Source organism: Puma concolor, chromosome B1 (genome assembly GCF_028749965.1).
Source record: "Puma concolor isolate L17-30 chromosome B1, mPumCon1.1.hap2, whole genome shotgun sequence".
NCBI classification, from domain to species: Eukaryota; Metazoa; Chordata; class Mammalia; order Carnivora; family Felidae; genus Puma; species Puma concolor.
The window spans coordinates 191,863,315-191,878,272 of NC_141670.1; the positions used below are offsets into that span (position 1 = coordinate 191,863,315).

At 36.4% G+C, this 14,958-nt stretch overlaps 1 protein-coding gene and 1 long non-coding RNA gene across 13 annotated transcripts in view; one reads left to right on the top strand and one right to left on the bottom strand.

The window, feature by feature from the left end:
* Window positions 1-10,774, bottom strand: part of LOC147582084 (uncharacterized) — a 30,228-nt gene extending 19,454 nt beyond the window's left edge. For 6 of the 12 annotated variants that reach the window (XR_015250558.1, XR_015250559.1, XR_015250557.1 and 3 more), the window contains exons 1-3: window positions 10,709-10,774; window positions 10,156-10,309; window positions 2,931-3,084 (exon numbers count right to left, since the gene is read on the bottom strand). Coding sequence is in view for 2 of the 12 variants with exons in the window: in XM_086705359.1 (XP_086561485.1) it covers window positions 3,002-3,054 (53 nt within the window). In the remaining 10 variants the exon portion in view is untranslated. The remainder of the gene's footprint in view (window positions 1-2,930; window positions 3,085-10,155; window positions 10,310-10,708) is intronic. The other 6 variants (XM_086705359.1, XM_086705354.1, XM_086705356.1 and 3 more) reach the window with 5 other exon arrangements.
* LOC147582085 (uncharacterized) overlaps window positions 453-14,958 on the top strand; it is a 49,680-nt gene continuing 35,174 nt past the window's right edge. The window contains exons 1-2 of the long non-coding RNA XR_015250561.1: window positions 453-596; window positions 3,181-3,288. This is a non-coding gene — a long non-coding RNA (uncharacterized LOC147582085). The remainder of the gene's footprint in view (window positions 597-3,180; window positions 3,289-14,958) is intronic.

Consider the following 14,958-nt stretch of genomic DNA (forward strand, 5'->3'; position numbering starts at 1 on the left):
CAAAACTACCGAATAGGTCATGTGAACCGTTCTGTATCTGCTTGCTAATAATACTTATTTAATTAATGATTTTATTATGTGGCAGAATTTGATATGAGATTTGCTTATGTTAGAGAGGTTGTGAGAAAGTAGCTAAGTCACATATCTCAGATTGTTACTGTGGACATTATGTACCTCACAGAATAAAAGAGTTATTTTGCATTACCTAATTGGCTTATTGAAGTCATAGGGCAACCTTATATGATAGAGATGAGAAATAAGGAAGAAATCCATACTGAGCACTCTGGACAGTTATTGGTGCAGAGTCAGAGCTCAGGAAATAGTTACTACTATGAGTGCTAAAGTGATCTGGAACCAAAATAAGCCATATGCCTTCTACTTCCTCCAATACGTGCCTGAGTGTCAGATTTTATCACCTACTTCAGGAAAAGCCTTTTCTTTTTCAGAAAGAACATGAGAGTTTTTGCCTACGCATAGGCAAAGATGGTTCCGGCTACCCATCTCGGACCTTCTCAGACCAAGCAGAGCTGTAGCCTCTAGGCTTGTCTTACCTTGTAATGCATTTGGAAAGCACCATATTCTCAGGAATAGAAAAGGTAGGAGCCAGGGAGAGGTTGTATTTCTCTAGCCCTGAGAAACTAGGAAGTCCTGATAGGTCCTGTAACATGCCCAGTAAATTCCTGAGCCTCAGAACGAAGGCTTCATAAGACATTGTGGAATTTAACCAATTTAACTTGTTTAGTCAGAACAGAAGGAGAGTGTGGGGGTGGGGGAGAGGACTTCCTTTTCCAAAACAAAAAGAAGCACTGAAAAGGTCTACCTGTGGTTTGAGTGATGTGATGCATTAAATTATATATAATTTATATATATAATGCATATATACATACACATAATATACACACATACATGTACATATATATATATGAATATATATATACATATACATCATACAAAATATATGGCTATATGGAAATATAGACAACTAGAGTGTGATTGTTTAATTTTTGGTACTTTGAAGTACTGTACTTTTTTAAAAAAAAATTTTAATGTTTATTTTCGAGGAGAGGGGGAGGGGCAGAGGGAGGGAGACACAGAACTTGAAGCTGGTGAACTCACCAACTGTGAGATCATGACCTAAGCTGAAGTCAGATGCCTAACTGATAGCCACCCAGGTGCCCCAGAAGTATTTCACTTCTTTATGCAAACAACTGTACTTGTCCAATGGATATATATAATTAAAATGCTGGCAATCAGTCCACCAACAAAATGAGATTTTTTTGTATTGTGTTTCCTTTCTTGTTTGTTTGTTTGTTTAATATGCATTCTCCTGAGAAGACTAAATTAAAGCCAGAGTAAGGCTGCAGGAATACTTTGTCAAAATCACATCTTTTTTTATAAAATTAGTAGCACTTAATGTGTTCTGAGGTCGGCAGAGAACTGGAAGTCAGGTGCTAGGGGCAGAATGTGGCAGAAAATGGATGCAGTGGTGCCTGGATGGCTCAGCTGGATAAGCGTCAGACTCTTGATTTTGGTTCCAGTCATGGTCTCATTGTTGGTGAGTTCGAGCTCCACATCGGTTCTCTGCCCTGATGGCGTGGAGCCTGCTTGGGATTCTCTCTCTGCCCCTTCCCTGCTTATGGTCTCTCTCTGTCCCTGTCAAAAATAAATAAATAAACATTACAAAAAAAAAAAAAAAAAAAAAAAGAAAGAAAAGATTTGGGTGCCTGGGTGGCTCAGTCAGTTAAGCGGCTGACTTTGACTCAGGTCATGATCTCGAGGTTCTTGAGTTCAAGCCCCACATCTGGCTCTGTGCTGACAGCTCAGAGCCTAGAGCCTGCTTTGGATTCTGTGTCTCCTGCTTTCTCTGCCCCTCCCCCGCTCATGCTCTCACTGTTTCTCAATACTGAATAAAAGTTAAAAAAATTTTTTTGAATTAAACAAATTTTAAAAAAGAAAATAAAATGGATGCAAACTGTATCAAATGAAGGAGTCTGGCCCACCTTTCAAATCTGGCCCAGTGTATAGGAGCTGTCCAGCGCAATTGGGAGATGTATGATAGGCTCCGCTCGTGTTCATTTTTAAAGTTTAACCCTGAGTCATTTTACCTAAATCAAGAAGGTATTTTTAGAGTCAGATCGTGTATGCTTCTCATAAGCAGCAGAGGTACTGGATATCTGTTCCAACTCAAATTTTGGAAGCAGTTATTCTTCTTGAAAGTTATTTTTTTCCTGTGGCATTTCATGGAAAACACTTGCTGTAGCCAACAAGCTATGGATATGTTTTCTTAGGCTGAAGAGATTCTTATTATGAATAAGCTAATTGAAGCCATGGGAAAAAGTGCAATTAAAGAATTTTTGGTCTATAATACATCATGCAGTTGGAAATAATCTTGAGAAGTCATCGAATTCAACTCTTGTATTGAGACTAAGGGACACCCTTAACCACCCCTCCCCTCCAACAAATGTCTATCTGTCCTGTTTTTGAAACAATTTAGGTAGTATAATATAAGCCTGCTAGGTAAATTCTGCCCTCTAGTATATCTTAGAATTGTAAAGTTACTTGAATATCTTTTGTTGCAAATTAAACTAAAAACACCATAAAAATATAAGCCATTTTATTATTTTTTTGTATTATCATTTGTGATCTGATTCTGGGGCCTCCATATATCTTCTAGTGTACTATCTTTCATTTTCCACTATTTCCATTTCTTTCTTGCATAAATTAGGAATTTGGTGTTGCTGCAAGCAACAAAGACTAATCTGAATTAGCACCACAATGAGGTGGCTATGTAATGTGTCATTGTGGCTAGGCTGAATTAATATTTCCCAGAATGCCCATTAAGGATGTTTCATTAGGGTAAGAGACAAAGAAGATTCTCTCCAGAGCTGGAGAGACAAAGGAAGGAAGCAGCCATCCTATAGCATACATACGTTGTTGCTGATTTGCTGACTTATCTTCTTGGTGAGAAACAACAGCTTGTCCTACAATTGCTCTCCCTTACCTCTGGATCTTCTGGATTCCTCTGACTTCTGAACTAGGTGTGTTAGGGTGCATGGTCAGTGCCTCGAGGAGGGGCTCTGGCTTCTGCAAGATATTCATTTTAAGGTCAGTGGCAATAAGAATGGACACAGGCCCCAGTCAATCCTTGGGGATTTCTCACTTTTCCTCATGGGGTTCCAGTCTGCTGGTGATCTTCTCTTCCAGACCGTCTGCCCTGAGAACTTTGGGCTCTGACATGAAATGTGGAGACAGCCTTGCGGAGACTTCTTAGTCAGCTGCCATAATTAGGTAAGCAAGCACCCGGTAATAAATTCCTTAATATATCCCTATATATTCTATTGGTTCTGCTTCTCTGGTTGAACCCTGCCCACTACATGCAGGAAACAGAATTAGAGACCAAGAATTAGGATTAGAAATCAAGACTGGCCTTTGTTTCTGTCCTTCCTTATTCTTTTTTTTTTTTTAATTTTTAATGTTTTTATTTATTTTTGAAACAGAGACAGACAGAGCATGAATGGGGGAGGGGCAGAGAGAGAGGGAGACACAGAATCAGAAGCAGGGTCCAGGCTCTGAGCCATCAGCCCAGAGCCTGACGCGGGGCTCGAACTCACGGACCGTGAGATCGTGACCTGAGCTGAAGTCGGACACTTAACCGACTGAGCCACCCAGGTGCTCCTGTCCTTCCTTATTCTAATTTCCAGTTTCTCTTTCTCTTTATAGTATGCATGTCCAGAAAACATGTTGGATAATATGTCCGTGAGAGTTAGTAGAAGCACTTACATGTCCAGCTACCTGAAGAGACATGAATTCCCTTATTCAGTATCTACTTCCTCTCGTGACAAATTCTAAATTCTCAGGAAAGACTCTGTAGAACTCATGAGAATCCTAATCTCTAGCTTGGAGCAATCTGCTGTTTCTGGGGAAGCCGACTATGTGGAAGGAATTGGGCTATGTCTGGTGCCCACCACTAGTCCAAACAACTGTGTCAAGTGCAGCAAGGTTAGGTTGAACAGAATGACTACTGGGATTCCAATGGCATTTTTCACATGGACAGGAGAAATTAGGGACCAAGCTGTCCACTGTTGCCAGGACTGATAGTTATCAGAACATACTGATAGGGTCATGATGGTTGTTTCCTGCTGATGCTTATGCCATGTAAGCTGTTAAACATTTTCATATTACCCCTGCCCATAGATTTAACTTAAAATAGTCATTCGCCTATACAAAACATTTTCTCAGGGTTTGTAATAGGCATAAGCACTGTATTGGTGTCGGGGGAAACAAAGTTGAGTTAGAAGGCAAGGTTGTAGGCTATGAGTGCATAATTTAGCAGGAGAGACAGACACTTCCAACTTCATGTGAAGGAAGCATTGGATTCAGAGTCAAACATGTTAGATTTATTCTTTGCTTTTTCATTTACTATCTTTTTGACCAGATAATTTTATGGTGTGGTAGTTTTGTAAGGAAACATACGACTGTGTCCTACATTCTAACGTCATCACTTAACAATCAATACAAGCTTGGGTCAATTATTTAATCTTCCAAGGATAGTGTTTGTGTCTAAAACATAGGGATAAGATTGTTAGGAAAACCAAACAAGATACTATATGAAATAATGTAGTGTAACAGCAATACCTTTCCTTTTACATTAAAACCTTTGTTTGCGGGCATAATTCATTCCAGAACTTGCTTGTAATCCAAAGCACTTGTGTATCAAAGCGAATTTCCCCACAAGAAATAATGGAAACTCAGATGATTCATTCCACAACCCGAAAAGATTCACATAAAAATGATTACAATATGGTAATATAATACAAGATAATAAAGAATATACAACATATAAAGAAAATAAAGTAACCTGCATTTACATTTGGAAACCTTTGTGGCTGGTGTGAGGGAGACAAGAGGGAGGAGGGTTATTGTGATGGATGACTTTCACTATCACTAATGGAATCACTGCTATCTATTGGCTCCATGGTATCTTTTTGTTTTCATGCAATGTCAACAAGGAGCCTATCCAATGACTTAGAATGAAGCAAAGCATTCCTAAGCTTCCTCTTGTAAGGAAAAGCAAAGAACTGTCCATAGGTGCTTTGAGGTGACAAAAATACACTAGTGCCTATTGTGGGCACCTTCCAATGTTCTAAAAAAATCACTGATTTCTGCCAAACACCGTGGCCTGAGACCAAGCGTCGGAATATGGGAGATGATCACCCACAATCCCACAGTGAGGGGGAGGTGAGGGAAGAGAGAGAGAAAACATTGGCTCAGCTGTGATCATGTGAAGTTCGGCATCATGTACTACTTGTATTGTAAGACATGGCTTGATAATCAAGTTAAAATTTATTAGAAATGTTTGCTTGTCTTCCAGAACACTTGCAGAACAAGTTACTCACAATCCAAGGTTTACCAATATTTTCATCTCTTGGACCCTTTTGTTTTTAATCATATTTGATTTTTTTAAATGATGAATGCTAATTTTTTCAAATTCTTTTTCAGCAATTAGAAGTATAACTATAATTTTTAAATTTGGCCATTTGATCAATCGTATAAATAGATTTTTCAACATAAACCATCTTATATTTGTAGAAATAATCCTGCTTGGTATTTTATTATTCTCCTGGATTTAATTGACCAGAAATGTATTTAAGATTTTTTTTTAAGTCTATACGTAGTGGGTACATCTTGATGCACAAACTCAAATATGGGGGGGGGGGGGAAATCACAGTTTTTATTATCTTTAAATCAATTTAATTCCAACTTCAAGCACTCATGCCCCTAGTTTGGCAGAAAATTCAAAGTCAGTTATTCTTGAGTTTCTTTTATATTATGAGAGTATAAAGTTTCTAGGGTCTCTCAAAGTACCGAGGCTTTGGAGGAAATCCCTTGTCCTCAGTCATCCCTGCTCCTCACTTGCTCCCCAGCCACCTATCACTCAGTTCTAGATCCCTAAGTGGCCATTTTCTTCACAGATTTTACTGCTTCTTAGACCAGACCAGACCAGAGCTCAGGCCCCTGATGTTTAGGGACTTGTAAATCTCTCTTTTCTCACCAGCTGGAGGGAATATCTTTTCTTCCCTGTAAGTAAAAGCTGATCTCCACCATGAAAATACCCTAATCTCTTCAATGAAGTGTTTTTTTGTTTTGTTTTGTTTTTTGTTTTTTGTAAAAATGGAGAGAGAATCATTCAGAAAACCTCAAAGTAACAAATTACAAATCATAACAGCTTGGGGCTGAGTGGATGTGGAGAACAGCAACATAATTTGATAACGTGAATTGTGACACTTTCCACCTCTTCCATGCTTGGGAACAGTTTAAACGGTACAAAAATATCAGCTCCTTCTCAGGGTTTGGAAGGTTTTCTTGCTAAAATCATCTGAGCTTCATGCCTTTTCAAAGAATAGCTCTTTTTATGAGGATATCAATTTACTACATGGTGATGGGTCGATTCAGATTTTCTACTTTGTCCTGTGTCAATTTTGGTAATCTGCATTTTTCCAGAATAATTATTCATTTCGTTGGAATTACATGTATAGCACAGAATTATGCATAGTATTATAATTTTTAAAATCCTGTTTCTGGGATTGTATATTTTTATTTTTACATAATAATGTTTTCACTTTTCACTTGATCAGCTTACTTAGAAGGTTTGGGTATGTTGCTGTTATTTTTCAAAGGCTCTGCTCTTGGATTTTTTAAAAATTAATTCTAATATAATTTTTCTATTTATACATTTCTGCCTCTTCTTTTATCCTCTTTCAATAAGTTTGTTTTCTTTTTCTAACTTCTTGAGTTGAGGCTTAATTCATTTATTTCCAAGCCATTTTGTTTAATAAGGTATGCATGAAATGTTGTGCATATGCCTCTGATCCTGGTAGTGATCGTATCTTAGATTTGACGTGGCTTGTCATCACTTGTAATTTTTTTGGTAATAAAAGTTTTGTATTTTGTATTTTTAGGAGAATATTTAAAATTATTACATTATTTGGTACATTTAAGTGTTTAATATAGACACATACACACATTTTTCCCTATTTTTATTGAATCGTGGCTGCAAACATATTCTCTGAAATTTCAGTTTTAAAGAGTTTATATGATCTCATACTTTTAATATCAAGAGTCTATTTTAATCTTCACTTTCTTTTTCCATAGAACATATAACAGTGAAGTTAAGAGTTCAAAACTAGCTCTAGAACTTTCTTATATGGACTGCACTGACTTTGTTCTCCCCATGGCTCCTTTTTGCCTTCAGGAACTTCACTGCTGATTACTCATTAGTCTCTTATGCTCTGGTAGAATGCAGGTCTCTCATTTCATGGAACTTTCTCTGCCCTTGACTCATGAAACCCTTGACTTCAGTTCTTTTTATACCTCCTTGGCTATTATTCTTGAGACACTTCATTAATTATTCCTTCTCTGTGCATTCCTTTATTATAGTTTTCACTAGAATTTTTATCTTTGGTTCACTGTCTCTCTCTCTCTCTCTGTTTTTCTGCAAATTACATTGTGTTGGGCAAGCTCTTATTTCTACACAATCAAATAAATGTATTTTACACTTTCTTATCAGTAGCTTACTGCCGCCTGGACATAATCACCAGAACATTATGTCTATGAAATTAATATAATATCAAACATAAGGTAATAATAATAAAAAAAAGATTTCTGTCACATGGAATTAAAATATTCTTGAAGACTTCAACCGTAAGTATGTGAAAAGTGTCTTCATTACTATCACATAACCTACACTAAAGAAATAGAATGTCTTTCATACAATAAGTAAAGTAATAATAAAAAAAAGATGGACTTGAGTTCATTTAGATGTATTACCATTGATTCTCTATTGTATCTCTGTAGGTTTCTCAGGCCAATTTCTTTCCATTAAAATCATATTATCCTTATTAAAATGGAGTTATTCAGTTACAGAGAATTCCAGAATTGTTTGAAGATATGTTACAGATTATGAATGAAAGATATAAATGCAACCAAAACTTCAATATCAGCCTCTGTAAAATATTGTGAGTTATCTTTCCTATCTCGAAGTCAATATAGGGGAAAATTTTGTGAACATTAATCACCAACCAGCTATGCATCAGCTTCATGGGTATATGATATGCAAACCAGATTGTCCTCACTAATTATTATGTATTGCATGACATACAATATTCTATTACAAAATAAAACATCTTATTAAAATCAAGGTGGGGTGACTGGAGTTAAGCATCCAACTTCTGATTTTGGCTCAGGTCATGAGCTCATAGTTCATGGAACTGAGCCCCGCATGAGATCAGGCTTTGCAACGACAGTGCAGAAAGGTCTCTGCCCCTGTCCTGCGTGTGTGCTTTCTTTCTCTCAATAAGTAAATAAATAAACTTAAAAAGTAAATAAAATCAAGGTCATTTAAATCTTTTCTTTTCCTAAATCCTCCATGCCTATTAATCTTCAATATAATTAAGTTAGATTACAGAAGTTTTCTTTAGCAAGTTACACTGATATTTATGTAGTTTAAGCTTCCTTTTGGTGTTCTAAAAATTACTTTAAAAAGCAATTTAATATGGATGCCTTTTGGACTTCAGGTCTCTCTTTTCAAATGAATAAAAGCAAAAGATGCACTTTAAGTAAATAGATGATACTAACTGTGTTGATGTGGCTAGTTGATGGATTAATTATAGGACAAACATGAATTACTCTTAAAAATAAATCATTTTTGGGGCGCCTGGGTGGCGCAGTCGGTTAAGCGTCCGACTTCAGCCAGGTCACGATCTCGCGGTCCGGGAGTTCGAGCCCCGCGTCAGGCTCTGGGCTGATGGCTCAGAGCCTGGAGCCTGTTTCCGATTCTGTGTCTCCCTCTCTCTCTGCCCCTCCCCCGTTCATGCTCTGTCTCCCTCTGTCCCAAAAATAAATAAACATTGAAAAAAAAAATTAAATAAATAAATAAATAAATAAATCATTTTTGACTGCCAGTTTCTCTTCTCAACTTCTTCCCTTCCCTTTCTTGCCAAATAAATTGACAATCACATTTAATATTTGACAACTAGGAAAAAGCTGCATTAAAAAAAATTCTCCAGGTCTGGTGAGAACTTTGATAATAATCTATTACAATAAATACATGACCATTGCAACAGTGGACTCAGATATAATGGCAGCTTTTATATTAACCTTGCAAATCTGTTCATTAAAAACATTGTATTATGTGTTTCTTTGCTTTCTTGCCAAATGACGAACTTTCTATTTACCATTTTCATCTTTAGTCAAGTAGAGATATCCAAACCACGAAATTCCTTGTCCCTTTCTTTGACTTTCTTTTGGAAATCATGCTTAGGTTCTCATTTATATTATATAACTATGGATCACACAGAAATGATAGCGGTACCCAGTCTTAGTTCAAATTTTCCAAAAAGAAAAATGATTTTCAAGCAAAAATTTCAAGGAGGGAACATTCCAATTTTGCAAAAATTAATTAATGGCTTATTTTTTGTTTGCATTTTGCTTTTATTACTTATTTCCCATAGATAGTTGCTGGCTCAGGCTGCAGGAAGGTGCTTATTTATCCAGTCCCAATAAGATTATTTGGTGGGTAGATTCAATAAGTGAGGTCCTGAAAGAGAATATGATCAGGATCCAGAAGAATATTTCATCAAAAAGGATAGAACAGTTGTTTTCAGTGTTCATTTATATTACAATATACTTAAATGGGCAACCTTCACAAAAGATTTTACGGTGGTGAAAATACTCTGTATGATACCACAATAATGGATACATGTCAATATTCATTTGTCCATACCTTTAGACGGTACAACACCAAGAGTAAACCTTAAAGTACACGGTTAATTTTAGGTTATTATGATGTAACAAACATACCGCTCTGGTGGTGAATGTTGATAATAGGGGAAGCAATACATGTATGGTAGTAGGAAGTATATGGAGAATCTCTTTATCTTCTGCTCAGTTTTGCTGTGAATCCTAAACTGTTCTTTAAAAAGTCTTAACAATATATATAAATGATAAATTAAAAAAAAAAAAGAAACTTGTTAGAGCATGGAAACACTTGGATGATAGCATTGTGGTACTCAGCAGACTACTGAGCCCTCAATACATGGATAAGCTATTCCATTGGTGCATCCACAGGACTGTCCTTCCCAGTATTCAGATACTTGCGTAGGCAGCCCTCTCCCACGTTGCATCTGAGTCAACAGGGCTTTAGCATGTGCGATGCAACAGAGCCTCGATACACACACAGCAGAACTTTTCTGATTAGAACATTCTTTCGGAGAACCCAGCCACCATGTTTAAGGTTGTCTAAACTATCTTTCTGGAAAAAAGGCCATAAGAGGTTTTTCAAGCTAAAACAGTGCATGAGAGGGAGCTCACATGAAAGAAGACTGAGGGTCCCTGGTGAGCTCCAAAATTCATGAGTAACCCCTCCCGACATATATGAAGGAGAAGAAACTCCCAGTCAACACACAAACAGTTGAAAAATAAATACTTTAAGCCACTAAGTTTTGATGTGATATGCTACCCAGCAATAATTAACTGATATACTGTTTATTCAGTTTCATCTTCTTTTATTATAACCTCATAAAATGTTACTCCACATACTAGGAGTCCCCAACCTTTCTTCCCCTACACTTTGATCTTTGATTCTACAAATTTCCCTCCCCTGCATTTTAATCGTTAGTAATTCCCAATTGTTCTTTCTCTTGCTTTGTACCTTGATCTTAACATTTCATCTGTTGCGAGTTGGAGTGGGGTATGTCCATAGAAGGCTTATAGAGGAAATGTTAGAGTCATCTGGAATTTTTCATCAACATTCTAAGAAGTTTGGTTAGTGTTCCTGTTCTCCCACTCTATCTATTCACATGAAATGATTTGCTTAGTGAGGCATTGGCCCTTAATGAAATGAGTGTCATCTCCTTGAGTATATTATAGGGAATAAAAACCAAAAACAATTATTCTATCCACTTTGATTGAATATTTTGCTCTTGATGTGATTTTCTTTCCAGACCTCACCCACTAGTCTTCCCACCTAGTCTTCCCATAGCATTAGAACAGTAAGCACCTTCTCTCAGCCTCAGCCAGCAACTATTTATGGGAATTAAATTAAAAAAAAAAACACACAAATAAAAATGAGGCATTAATCGGTATTTCCAGAATCTGAATCTTCTTTTACTGAAATGTTTGCTTTAACCACTGATAACTACTCATCTTTTACTGTTTCCATGGTTTTGCTTTTTCCAGAATGTGATGTAGTTGGAATCATACAGTATGTAGCCTTTTCAGATTCTTTTACTTAGTACTATGCATTTAAGTTTCTTCCACTTCTTTTTCGTGTATTGTCTGCTCATTTTTTAGTGATGAATAACATTCCATTGTCTGGATGTACCATAATTTGTTTATCCATTCATCTCCTGAAGGACATATTGGTTACTTCCAAATTTTGGTGATTATGAATAAAGCTGCTCTTGACATCCATGTGTACTTTTTGTGTGGTCATAAGTTTTCAACTACTTTGGATAAATACCAATGAATGTGATCATTGTGGGACCAAAAAGTAAAAATATGTTTAGCTTTCTAAGAAACTGCCAAGCAGTTTTCCAAAGTGGCTGTATCATTTTGCATTCTTACTGGGAATGTATGAGCATTACTGATGTTCCACATCCTTGTCAGCACTTGGTGTTGTCAATGTTCTGGATTCTGGCTATTTCAATAGGTTCGTACTGGTTTCTTATTGCTCTTTTAATTTGCATTTCCCTGATGACACATAATGTGGAGCATCTTTTCATAGGTTTATCTGCCATTTGCATATCTTATTTGATGAAGCATCTGTTAAGGTCTTTGGCTCATTTTTAATTTGTTTGCTTTCTTATTGTTGAGTAGTAAGAATTCTCCATATATTTTGTATGAAAGTCTTCATTCAGGTACATCTTTGCAAATATTTTCTCTCAGACTGTGGCTTATTTTCTCATTCTCTTGACAATGTCTTTCTCAAAACAGAAAATTTTAATTAATGAAGTCTTTTATGTCAATTATTTCTTTAAGGATCATGCCTTCGGTATTGCATCTAACAGATCATTGCCATATTCAAGGTCATTGGTGTTTCTCCTATGCTATCTTCTAGGAATTTTATAGTTTTTAACTTTCTATTTAAATCTGTGATACATTTTAAGTTAATTTTTCTAAGAGGTAAACATTCTATGATTTGAATTTATTCATCAGAGGTTTGTAGTTTTCCTTTTCTATATCTTGTACATATTTTGTTAGATTTATAATTACCTATTTTATTTTGGAGGATGTTACTGTAAATGATACTGCACTTTTAATGATATTGGAAAGCAATTGACTTCTGCATTTTAACCTTATATCCTACAAGCTTGTTAATTTGCCCATTAGTTCAAAGAGGATTTTTTGGTCATTTTTTTTAGTGTTCTCTGCATAGAGGATCATGTCATTTGCAAACAAAACCATTTATTTCTTCCTTCCCAATCTGTATGCCTTTTATTTTATTTTCTTGTCTTACTACACTAGCTAGACCTTCTAGTACAATGTTGAAAAGGAGTGACAGAGGGGACACCCCTTTCTTATACTAGATCTTAATGGGAAAGCTTCAAGTTTCTTACCACTAAGTATGATGTTAGATGTGGGGGTTTTTGCAGATAATCTTTATCAACTTGGAGAGGTTTCCCATTATGAATAAGTGTTGGATTTTGTCAAATACTTTTCCGGCATCTACTGATATGTTCAAGTGATTTTTCTTTTTTAGCCTCTTGATGTGGTGGATTATATTAATGGTTTTCAAATATTGAACCAGACTTGCATACCTGGGATAAATCCCACTTGTTACTTGTGTATAATCTTTTTTTTATATTGTTGGCTTCAATTTGCTAATATTATTTGTTGATTTTTGCATGTCTTATCATGAGAGATATTTGTTTGTATTTTTATTTTCTTACAAGTCTTTTATTTATTTATTTTTTTTATTTATTTATTTTTTTTAATTTTTTTTTTTCAACGTTTATTTATTTTTGGGACAGAGAGAGACAGAGCATGAACGGCGGAGGGGCAGAGAGAGAGGGAGACACAGAATCGGAAACAGGCTCCAGGCTCTGAGCCATCAGCCCAGAGCCTGATGCGGGGCTCGAACTCCCGGACCGCGAGATCGTGACCTGGCTGAAGTCGGACGCTTAACCGACTGCGCCACCCAGGCGCTCCTCTTACAAGTCTTTTAATGGTCCTGGCATAGCACAATGCTGGCCTTATAACATGAATTAGGAAGTATTCCCTCCATTTCTGTCCTGTGCAAGAGGTTTTAGAAAATTTGTATAATTTCTTTCTTACATGTTTGGTGGAATTCATCAGTAAGCCTATCTAGGTCTACTGTTTTCTGTTTTGGAAGGTTATTAATATAGATTCAATTTCTTTAATAGATGCAGGCCTATTCAGATTGTCTTTCTTCTGTGAGTTTTGGCAAATAGTACATTTCAAGAAGAAAAGATAATGTTTCTTCTAGGTTATCAAATTGGTGGGCAGAGAGTTGTTCATAATATTTTATTATCCTTATAATGTCCATAGGGTATGCAATGATACCTTCTCTTTCACTTCTTACATTAATTATTTATATTTAACCTGCCTAGAGGCTTATCAATTTTATTGATCTTTTCAAAAAACTAGCTTTCACTGGATTGATTTTCCAAAATGGTTTTTTTTAAGGAAATATTGCTGTCATCTTTTTATGGAGTATAATTCATCTGCACTCTGCTCCACTCACCTTCCTCTGTATGAAAAGACAATAAAGTGCAGGAAATAGTCCTCCATATCACATCTGATTCTTTCTTAGATCCATAAAGAATCTAAATGTTTTCCTTGTCACAATACATTTACTTGGAGTAACACAAACAGGTGTTCTTCAGTTTTTTCACAATGTTAGTAAAATTTCTGCCTCAACATAAATCTTGTTGGAGCATGGAGTTCATTGTCCTAAAAAATGATGTTGTAAACGTGGCTTAGTTGGTTTGTTTTTGCAACAGGTGCTGCTATGGACTGAATGTTTCCTCAAAACCTCAAAAGATAAAACCTGATGTCCCATGTGATGGTATTTAGAGGTGGGGCCTTTGGGAGGTGACTAAGTCATTTAAGGTGGAACCCTGATGAATAGAATTAGTATCCTTATGAAAGAGACCTCGGATAGCTCCCTTGTTCTCCTTAGGCCTTGTGAAGACCCTGTGAGGTAGTCATTTATGAATCAGGAACTGGACTCTCACCCGGCACCAAGTCTTCTAGCATCTTGATCTTGGATTTCTCAGCCTCCAGAACAGTGAGAAATAAATGTTTGTTGTTTAAGCCACCCAGTCTATAGTATTTTGTTATAGCAGCCCAAATGGACTAAGACAGGTACCATGAGAAAGTTGTTTTATTGGTTTTTTTTTTTTTTTTTAGTTCTTATTCATAGGGACACCTGGGTGGTTCAGTTGGCTAAACATCCAACTCTTGATTTTGACTTAGTCATGATCTCGATGGTTCATGAGTTTGAGCCCTGCTTCGGGCTCTGTATTGACAGTGTGGAGCCTGCTTGGGATTCTCTCTCTCCCCCTCTCTTTACCCCTCCTCTGCTGGCTCGCTGTCTCTTTTTCACTCAAAAATAAATAAGCTAAAAAAGTTTAAAAAGTAAACCTTATTCATAAATATCTAACTAACCTATAAGAAGAATTTCCAATTGCTCTGATTATGCTTCCCAGTAGTACATGATTTATTTTGCTTTTTTTTTTGCAGACTTAAAAAAAAAGTTTATTTATTTATTTTGAGAGAGAGAGAGAGAGAGAGAGAGAGAGTAGGGGAGAGGCAGAGAGAGAGGGAGAGAGACAGAATGCCAAGCAGACTCCACACTGTCATCGCAGAGCCCAATGCAAGTTTCCAACTAACCAACTGAGATCATTACCTGAGCCCAAATCAATAGTCAGACGCTTA